Source organism: Mizuhopecten yessoensis, unplaced genomic scaffold (genome assembly GCF_002113885.1).
Source record: "Mizuhopecten yessoensis strain PY_sf001 unplaced genomic scaffold, ASM211388v2 scaffold10533, whole genome shotgun sequence".
Lineage (NCBI taxonomy): Eukaryota > Metazoa > Mollusca > Bivalvia > Pectinida > Pectinidae > Mizuhopecten > Mizuhopecten yessoensis.
The window spans coordinates 292,289-303,647 of record NW_018408594.1 but is presented as its reverse complement, the minus strand read 5'-3'; the positions used below and the strand labels follow the sequence as shown (position 1 = coordinate 303,647).

The 11,359-nt window shown below is 35.9% G+C and overlaps 1 protein-coding gene across 1 annotated transcript in view; it reads left to right on the top strand.

Annotated features, from left to right (window-relative positions):
- LOC110461017 (regucalcin-like) overlaps nucleotides 1–9,323 on the top strand; it is a 27,800-nt gene extending 18,477 nt beyond the window's left edge. The window contains exon 6 of the mRNA XM_021514285.1: nucleotides 8,521–9,323. Coding sequence (XP_021369960.1) covers nucleotides 8,521–8,732 — 212 coding nt within the window. The 3' untranslated portion in view covers nucleotides 8,733–9,323. The remainder of the gene's footprint in view (nucleotides 1–8,520) is intronic.
- The last annotated feature ends 2,036 nt before the right edge of the window (nucleotides 9,324–11,359 follow it).

The following is an 11,359-nucleotide window of genomic DNA, read 5'->3' as shown; positions in this document are numbered from 1 at the left end:
TTCTGGATATTTTTTTCCAAAAACAACGGAAAGAAAATCTACATTTTAAAGAAAGTGGTAGCTATGGGAGCACCCTATATATGTTATAAACATAAAAATATTGGTACTTTGCAAAACAATAAGCAAATTTCGCAAAAACACCAATTCTCAAACATCACCTAAACATGACATATTTTATCTAAAAGGAAACTTGGAACTTATAGAAGTAACAAACTATATCCGATATATAACAGAAAGGAATGTGAGGAAATCATGTGAGGGACACAACTCACAGGAATATTATTAAAAGGAAGACAATCAATCGTAACTGCACAAATACTTAAGAGTACATAGCAAGTGTTCCTAAGTTTAAAACAGAGAGTATGAGTATTACTTGAAATACATTTTAAATTATATAAGAAATAATTCTCATGGACACCATCTAAATGAAAATTAATTGATTGATATAACAGTCGAGATGCATTAAAAATCCTCCCCACATGGAAAGTAAATACAAACATTACAGTAAAATGTTCAAACCTGGCCTGCATGGTGTAAAGTTTCACCTTTTGGCCTTTTGTAACTTTCAGTTTTCTTGTTGAATTTTGCATTTTTAAATATCTCCCATTCTCATCAGATGTATATGAAGAACATAACAAATGGAAAAATAAAAATATGAATGATAAACTGCCAGAATAAGATGTATAGGAAAGCAAAGAAAGGGGAACAACTCTTCAAGTTCGTGAAAATCCAGCCCTTACTTTCTTCTATTTTTTGGATGCTTCTACACCAAAGTCAAATAACTTTGGCTACTTCAACTTCTGACAGGTCAATGACCCTTGATGAGACTTATTTAGCTGTCAAAAATCAGCTGAGGAAAATCAGCTAAATGACAATATATGTTATATTTGTCAATAGCAAAACAGGTTTGTTGCTGTTTGTTATCCCGACATCCATGAAGAGATTGTATACGTGGAATTCCTCAATGATCCAAGTCGTGGATATAGTATATGATATATTTAAAAACATATTTTGAGACATGAACAATACTGAGTTTCATCTATTCTTGCTATATGATAAATGACCATGTATGGCAAATTTGTCATATTCCATATTTTGTTTATATTGATTCCGCAAATGTTATATCTATGTGACTGACTGCTTTAACCGTTATTTGTAAATGTGTTATTTTGTTATTAAAAGTTTGGTATTTATATCATTGAAACCGTGTTAAATTGGTATTTCCCTAGTATTGTGTCATTATTCCATAATTTTACTTTGCTACCATAGATCAAATCGTCCCAGATCTTCTGTACTTTTCTACATTCCATTAATAAATGTATAATTGTTTTCTTTGTAATATAATGTACCTTGTAAAGAGTCTTTAATCTTTATCATGTGTAAAAATCCTTATTTGTACTGATTTATGTGTGTGTTATTATATATTGAGCGGGGATTGGAATCACTAACAAACTCAGGATATGAGGATATCGGTATCCTACTTTCTACAACACACTACTTTGACTATGGGTAAACGAGTGGTGATATGGGTCCTGTATTACCAATCGGCTGGTCACGCCGAGCCCTTGGAATCTATGCTTCCAAGAAGGCGGTGACAAAGGGTCAGTCGCGAGAGAAATCTCTGACGCTTTTGCGCTGGATATCCGCGTTCATTCAATGTCCCCTTGTTGGGCTCCAGATTGTCATCAATCCTTAATGACAAAATAGCAGCGTCATTGTCGCCTCTCCTATTGAGATAGGGAATAAAAGGAATAACGGGGGACGTAAAGTCCGTCAAACTTTTTGGATCTGGTTATCTTCTAATAGATGTTTCTCGGCAAACAACAAGCGACTTACCTATTAATTATTTAATATTACTCGAGTGGGGTGGACAATGGGTTCTGTCCCCAGGCCGGTACATACCCAAGTTCTTACAGTGGTATTGTTTTCCTTGCTAAACGTTCAGCATTTCGAGTAATGGCAACAACTGGTGCACTCGTTGTGAGTATAATGTGACCAGGCGGAATGATGCTGGGTGCACGTATCTCGGTGAGATAGCACTATAAAGTCGGCATCATACCTTCGCTATCACAAGGAAACAAGTACATCAACATACCCTGTCTCCAACTCACATACACACATGCACGCATACACAACACACATGGGGGCATGTCTTTAATTGACCTTATCTGTTGATAGGACGTTACACCTGCACAGCCAACTAGCCAGTCCTAAATGTAGCAACAACATTCGCATTTGGCAAAAACAATAGTAATAAGAATATTTGATAATCCGTTAACTGTTTCAACGCCATTTTGGTACCCGTGAAAGCATGTTGATAACAGTGGGCTGATCATTTCAGTCAAGGGCGAATTCTTTTCACTTCCCGCCAGGTTAAGAATGTTTACGTTTTTGTTTTCATGTGAAACACGACTTTATTCATGAAATATTTGTGTCAGGAAACCATAGGAAAATTCCCTAAGATCTTTAAAATAGTATAAAGAATACGTACAAATGATTTACTTACAGATGTCTTGTGTTTACATCTGTAAACATCATCAAACTTCGCTTAGTTATTCTCCGCCAAATATAAATCATTTACTCAATGTCACCTTTTAATAATCTCGTATTTGGGTTAATCACTAACTTGGGATGGCAACAGTAGTATGAATAAGATCGTAAAACAAAGATATGATTAACCTGGATACTCTTTAAATTATGTATAATTCTATTTTCAACTATAATACCGGAATCGAAGTTGATTACATGAAAGATAGAGGTAGTTAACTCATTCACCCCTGAAGACACATTTTAACTCTTCCAATTCAATGTTTGGAATAGTTCATTATGAAATTTCAGGGGTGGATGAGTTAATCTTTGTTACACGTGCTGTAATTCACGTCATATGCAAACTGCTCCTGTAGACTTTAATATTGAATGCTTTTATTCGTGATTGAGAGAATGTTATTTAAAAAATGACTTGACTACGTTAATGGGCCGTAAAGATAATATCAGTCGACCTTGGGCCGTAAAGATAATATCAGTCGACCTCAACCCCCTGCAGAGAGCAGGTGTTGAGGTCGACTGATATTATCTTTACGGCCCATTAACGTGCTGAAATACAAAACAAATGTACCGGTATGTGTGTATTATGGTCCCCATGCATACAGTCATTAAAACAGTTGTCTACCTAGTTATACGCCAGATTGGGATTCCTTTAAGGAAGGATACATCAGTATCGAAACATATGCACACTATAGAGAGACAACTGCAGCTGTGTCTGAACAAACTTCAGACATAGGCAAGTGAAAATGGTTTTAAACTCTCTAAATCACACTTCTTCAAACTCCGAAAATTACACAATGATCCCTGTTTAACTCTAGATGGCACTATTATTCCAGTTGTTCAACAAACAAAATTTCTTGGACTCATTTTCGATTCAAAATATCCTTATTGCCTCACATTAGATATTTAAAAGATAAATGCTCAAAAGCTTTAAATATTCTAAAAGTACTGCCCCATACAGATTGGGGAGCTGGCCGTGATGTACTGCTGTGTCTATATCGCCCACTTGTTCGTTCAAAGGGTGACTATGGTTCCGTTATATATAGGTCAGCCCGCAAGTCATATTTTCAGATGCTTGACCTAGTTCCTCATCAGGGGCTTCGTCTCGTTTTAGGTGCTTTTCGCAAATCACCAGATGCGAGTCTCTTTGATGAAGCAAATGAACCGTCACTTAGTGATAAAAGAACAAAAGTATGTCTACAGTTTGCTTACCAGTTTAAATCAAATCCAGAAAACCTAGCTTTCCAATCAGTATTTTATCCAAAGTATACTCAGCTTTTCGATCGAAATGAGACATTTGATTTTTCTTATGGATTACAACTTCAGAAATTCCTGGAAAATTCGGATTCAGACCTATCTTTAATCGAAATTGCTATAATACCAGATATTCCAGCATGGACAATACGACTAAGTACATTTAGAATTACACAATAATGAAAAATCTCGCACTCTCCCGGTTCAATATACAAGAGCGCTTTTTCCGAGTTCGTTTATATACGGACTGCTCTAAAATAGAAGAAAACGTTGCAGCAGCATGTGTTGTTGGCAACGTATCTTTTTCCTGCCGATTACCAAATAATGCATCTGTTGTTACAGCTGAAGCTATTGATGTTGGTCTGGCTTTGGATGAAATTGAAAATAATAAAATTAACAATTTGTGTTGACTCTTTGTCACAATTACAAAGTATTAAAAACCAGAATTTGAACAATATTCTCATAAACATCGCCCTTCGTAGTAGAATTGTATTGTTTTGCCACCTGATCTTGATTTGTATACCTGGTCATATAAAGGGTTATAAAGTCTGTTCAATGTCATGACTTTGTTGGACTTTCAAGGTCACATTTGCTCAAATTTATAAAAAAAAGCTTTGTTCTTTTGAATGACTTGTAGATACAGATATTTTGCCTCTATCTTTATTTTAGATCACTTTTAAGGTTACAAGTGCAATGCCCGATTGTCAGGTACTCAAGACTCTAAGCAGTCTGCCGTCCGGCCGAGTATCTTTCCTGACGATGCATTGTATAATTTAAAAACAGATCCGTCTGATTGTTGGCTTGTGGCAAATTCTTCAAGAATGACTCAACAAAGAAATCAGGTTAAAGTGGATTTTTTTTTGTAGACATTTAAGTGACAAGTAAACAATATAAAAGTACACCCCACAGCAGCCCTAGTGGTTACCTGTACAATGTTGAGATAAGTTGTCTCTCTTTGACTAATTGACAATGTGATTATAAATAAATGAGCAGGTTGTTGAATATAAACAAAATAGTTGTATCTCTTTAATGCATGCTTCAGACAGAAACTACCTCATATCTGTTGTTAAAGATTCCCTTATAAACTATTTAGCTGCACGTAGTATTTTTGTTCCTAATACATTTCTCCTAAATTGCATCTAGTACATTTCTCCTAAATTGCACCTAGTACATTTCTCCTAAATTACACGTAGTACATTTCACCTGAATTACACCTAGTACATTTCACCTGAATTGCACCTAGTACATTTCTCCTAAATTACACCTAGTACATTTCTCCTAAATTGCACCTAGTACATTTCTCCTAAATTACACCTAGTACATTCCACCTGAATTACACCTAGTACATTTCATCTGAATTACACCTAGTACATTTCATCTGAATTACACCTAGTACATTTCATCTGAATTACACCTAGTACATTTCACCTGAATTGCACCTAGTACATTTCTCCTAAATTACACCTAGTACATTTCATCTGAATTACACCTAGTACATTTCATCTGAATTACACCTAGTACATTTCATCTGAATTACACCTAGTACATTTCACCTGAATTACACCTAGTACATTTCTCCTAGTACATTTCTCCTTTACTCCTAGTAATCTCATAATGACATCATAGTACGTTTCTCCTCGCCTATCTCCTAATATAACTGCTACATATTTATTCTAATTATCCTAGTGATCTCCTAGTATTTCTCTCCTAATACCTTAACACCAGCCCTCTACTCCTTCTCAATCTCTGCTATTTAACAGGTATCACGATCAGCCGCCTGATTAGCCTGGTTTCTCTGCTTAGCCTGGTTTCGCTCTGAGGTCAAAATGACACTGAGCCTTCGAATCTCCCGGCTCTCATTCTATAGAAAGTGCTAGCCAATCATATTGCTTAAATTGCCAACACGAGAGATCTCCCGCGTTTAATAATCCGAGCGAAGCTCTTTAATGGTAACACATGCGTGCGTAAACAGAGTTGCTTCCCCTTGCTACACCTTGCCTTTGATTTTAACTAATATACATTCTGAGTGAAAAATATCGATCATATACATTTTGATACTAGCAGGAATGAAACGTCGTTCAGAGATTATCATACTATAACGTCACACTCTATCGGCCTTCGTCGGTTATTTCCGGAAGGATGAAAATTAACCGGAAAATCTTTGAACTAATGGCTGTTGCAATTATCTCAATGTCGGTGCTTCATGATTTCTTAATTTCAGTTTTTGCAACAGGCACAAAAAGTAAAAACGCAGATGTTTTCTGAAGATCCTTTTTGTCATCAACCAGGTTCTGTTAGTATTTCTACCGGGAGATATTTTCAAAAAGAGCCGCATTAAACCAATAGGTCAACGTGTACATTTATTTTTCATCGTCTAAAATTTCATCAGCTTTTGATTTCCATTTTTTGAGGATATGAACGAAATAATTAACATTTCTGAAAGTCTGGTTATAGTCTTTACATAATTTATGTATGCATCACCACTCATAAAAGAAACGATGAATAATTCATTAATGTCGAAATCAACAATCAACGCCCCTATTCAGCAACGTATTACTTTTTCACAACGCATGCCGATTTATAACTAATAACAGACAGAAACTGTTTAATTTTATTTGGCATCATTACCTGTCAATCCTCAGTGACAGTTACAAAATTTGAAATTCAATCCGGTGTTTCAGGATGGAACAGGAATTCTAAATATCGATATAACGAAAATCTCAGTTACATCAAAGTATTACAATGTTTTCTTTTTTTAATTTCATTTTTTTAACTAACATCTCTATACATTTACTTTTATAGACTTATCGTCAGTTATGTAATATACACTTTTTTCAAAAGCAATTATCAATCAGTTTTTTCCCATTTTATTTCAATCATTATTTTTGTGACCTGATGGAAGCACATAGAGGATTTAATTCTTAATGAGGGAGGAAGCCGGAGTATCCGGAGAAAACCCGCGTGGTCGGGCAGGTAACCGGGATTGAATCCGGCCATCTTGGTGAAGACGAGCGAGTAGTATATAGATGTCACATTTGAGACTCAAAATGAGATGCAAAATGGCCGCCATGAGGTGCATGCACCTCATTCTGGTGACACGTGTCAACCCAAATGAGGTGCAAAATGGCCGCCATGAGGTGCAAAACGGCCGCCAACTCAAAATGAGGTGCAAAATGGCCGCCATCGAAAAAAATCATAAAATTTGAAAATAAAATAAAATTTGAAGAAATAAAAAAATGAAAAATATATACAATTTGATTTTGTTTTCGAAATAAAATAATTTTGACTATGGGTAAAAGAGTAACAAAGATTGTTATAAAGTTCGGGGATAAGCCAATATTGGGGTGTGATTGTTTGCTCGGCCAGGAAAAAAACCTAACACACTCGCAGGGTGTGAGAGCGTTGGCCAAAAACTCCAATCGAGGAGACAATACATGTATACAAGTAGTCACGGAAACTTTACATTGTAACAGAAATATACCATATCCAGTTTTCTCCAAGTCCGCGATGGAATGCGTTTCCAAAAACAAAACAAAAACAATTTTAATACTAATATTTTCATAATGTATGATAACAGGGACAGCTTACTTCTAACTTGTACGATAACAGAGACGTCTTACTTCTAACTTGTACGATAACAGAGACGTCTTACTACTAACTTGTACGATAACAGGGACGTCTTACTTCTAACTTGTATGATAACAGGGACGTCTTACTACTAACTTGTACGATAACAGGGTTGGTTTACTACTAACATGTATGATAACAGGGACGGCTTACTACTAACACGATTGATAACGGGAACGATTTTAACTTTTCTATTGTGAATTTCCCTTTTCTTGATAGGAACTTCACTGCTTCCTCTAGAGCTTGCTTCGAAAACAACGACTTCCGTGACTACTGACGGTCAATACTAACAACATTTGGTAATTCAAAGTTGTAGGCTTATAGTCGCCATTGCAGTCATATTGTGAAATAATCTTTCTTTTTATGCGGTATAAATTTTGATGTCTTACTTATTATTTTTAAGTGTGCCTTGTGCTTTCGTTTTACAACCCGGGTTTTTACTCTGACGACGTAGATTGATTCTAGATTCAAATATGGCGCCGTTCACGCTTCAGCGAGATAGCAGTCCGATGACAACCATTGCTTGGTTTTTTAACAATTTGATACATGGAACATACAATAACGGGACTATTGCAAACTCTTTATTTAATCTAGGCACATTCCAATAAATTGATCAATGTGTCAATGCGCGTACATGAAGACCGTTATAAATAAATAATTCAAAAATGTAAAGTTTTTCACTGTGGATTCTCTTAATTTACTCATGTGTCGATGTAGATTGACTGGCACTATATTATCCTAGAAACCACCGGTACCGTTGTTACCATCGTAGCAAGCATCCCGCTTCGACTGACTGTCATGCGTAGTGTAGCATTGTAGCATTTTTTGGGTGTAAATATAAGGATAGACCTTCATTTTGTCGGCGTATACGGGGTATGAACGCAGTTGGTAAACAATCGTTATGGAGAAGCAACGCGCACCAAAAAATATACTCGTTGCCAACTGCGTTCATACTACCGTAATATCCGTCAATATTAAGGTAAATCCCTATGCAAGCTAGTCAAGTGTAATCGCAAACTAAAATATTGAATTATACTTGACTGCGTTTTATTATTATTTTTTGTGCTGACATTCATATGCACGTTTATTTTGTAGGTAAAATTCTCAGAAAGGTTGAAATACCATGCAAAAGGGTTACGTCCTGTTGTTTTGGTGGGGCAAATCTGGACGAGCTCTATGTAACTAGTGGTAGAGAAGGATCGACGGACGCGGAGATCAGGGATTTCCCCGCCGCTGGCTCGGTGTTTCGAGTCAGAGGACTAGGAGTCAAGGGTCATCCCGCCAATGTGTTTCAAGGAAACTGTTAAAAATAGTCAGCTTGTTTCTTTTCCACTCTTCTAATTCCACTCTCGCGGCAGTATCTACTCGAGTCCTTGTAAAATATGGTATGGTTATATCAAATTATGTCTATTTGTATGATTTTGTTTAGAAATATTACTATAGAATGCACCCTTGGTTTTTTTTCAAATTTTAACGTTATGCAAGAACAGTAAAACCTCATATCCCTTTTTATCGTTTTCTTGTGTATTCTTTATACATTTCCTTCAAAATATCGCCAAACCCCTTTATATCGTTTAAATTTCAAATGGTGGCAGAATAACGAGGTGTGACTATATCAATATGGAACTCTACTGCGGATCGTCTGAGAGAAGCGTTCTGTGCTCTGTAATACCTACAGTGGAATTATACAGTGGAATTAAGCAGTGGAATTATACAGTGGAATTGGACTTATACAGTGGAATTATACAGTGGAATTATACAGTGGACTTATACATATCATATGTAAAATCGCTTTGCAAGTGTTGTTGAATCAATTTTCTTATAAAATAAAGGAATTTGACTAAACCGTATCGTTAGTTTAGAAAATAGCTTGTTGTTTTAATATGCAAAGCATATAGGGCTTTGAAAGTAAAAAACCCGTTTAAGTGCAATCACTGCATACCAATGAATATGTTGCAAGCTGTAAATCAAAACCAAATTAAAAATGCTGAGTTATAAGTCTGACAAACTTGTTTGTTTTTATCTATTTAAAGAAACTTCGGCAATGCATTTTAATGTCATTGGTTTAATAATATATTGACATTTTCTATCTCAATATATAGAGGATATCTAACAGTGTTTTCAGTAATACCAAATATATTTCACGAGTGTGGCTAATAGTTAGATATCAGATATTAGCCACACGAGTGCATGTTTTGTATTACTGGAGATACTGTTGTATATTCTTNTTTTTTTTTTTTTTTTTTTTTTTTTTTTTTTTTTTTTTTACAAAAACCTTCCTGGGAACGCAAAACGGCACATCAAGCTAACAATACTTGATCTGGATACCATTACTACCAGCATTTCTTAGTCTAGAAAACCCTACGCGACAAAATGTAGTCAGCTCTGCAAATATTTTAATAAAATGTAGATCTCATCATTAAATTCTTTTACACACTTTATGCCAATCGCTTAGCCTATCTTTGGACATGAGTTTTCTCCGGTCGAATAGTTAGAATTGCTGACCTGCATAGCCTGCTGGCTTTCATGAAAAAGATATTTAACTATGGCATTAAACGTTGTGTTTCCCCCAGAGTATAATTATCCCATGATAGGTAACAGATGTTTTTTTCTGGACATTAGAAAGGGATGATGTATCGGACGGATTTTCTCGAGGCCTGCGTATCGTTAAGCTAACCAAGCTTTTACCAGATGGACCACTTGTAATAATTCCCATGGTAGTTTGTGATCAGTGTTTTGATTGGTTTCGGTTTCGGGTTCGGTTTCATTTTGTTTTACGTCCTATTTACAGCTAAGGTCATTTAAGGACGTGCCTCCATGCGTGTAGTGTATGCGATATTGCGTATGTGTGTATGCAGCAGGCAGGGTATGTTGGTGTACTTGCCTCCCTGTGATAGCGCGGATTTGATACCGAATTTAGAGTGCTATCTTACTGAAATGCCATGCCGAAGGCACTAAGCCCAACATTCCGCCATGTCACATTATACTGACAACGGGTGAGCCAGTTGTTACCATTCCCCTTAATTCTGAAAGTTAAGCAGGAAAATACAATGACCATTTTTTAAGGACTTTGGTATGTCCCAGCCGGGGGACAGAACCTATTGTCTTCCTCACCTTGGCAAACGCTCAACAGTCAAGCCACAATTGGGGGGTGTTGCCAAGCAAGGCGCTAGGAAATAAAAAGAAGTTAGAAGAGAAAGAAAAATAAAGATCCCAAATATTGTAATGGGCGCAGCAGATTTATTTTGGTCGCTTTTGTGTCCCCAAATAGAGGGCACCAAAGCAAATCCTCAATTCTGATTGGTCAAATTAGCATAAGTGATATTTTTCACTCGTGAAAAATATCACTTTTATAGAATGGATAATTTTCAATATTTCACTGGTAAAAATGTAATAAAACCCAATAAATTAACGTCAAGTGAGAGTTGCAGAGGATGATACTTCGAAGATCAAGGCGCCGTTTTAGAACTAAGCAATTACGATATAACACCAAAGATTACAAGAAACCACAATGCACCCACTACAGTTGTACAGGTAAGCCAGTGTGCTGTAGACTAAAATGATAGGCCAAAACAAATATCTGGTTGTCTGTTTTAGCCCTAAAAACATAGTGTTGCAAGATATGTTTTTTAAAAGTAACAATTAAAAAACAAAACAAAGTTTCAGACCATAATTCAAAAGTGTTTATTAAAAGATAATGAAAATACAGTTGGAGTAGGCTAAGAAATCTGGGGTAGGATGGATCGAATCAGAAACAGATTTTTCTCATAGCCTGTTAAAGGTATACATTGCCTTTGCCACTTTGCTGTTCACAGATAACTGTGGATAAATTGAGGATACATCAACTTAACTATCGTTTATTTATTCGCAAATCTAGGTATTAGTGCAGATTGTCTCTACGTCAGCATTAAAATTTAAGTTTAACATTAATAGG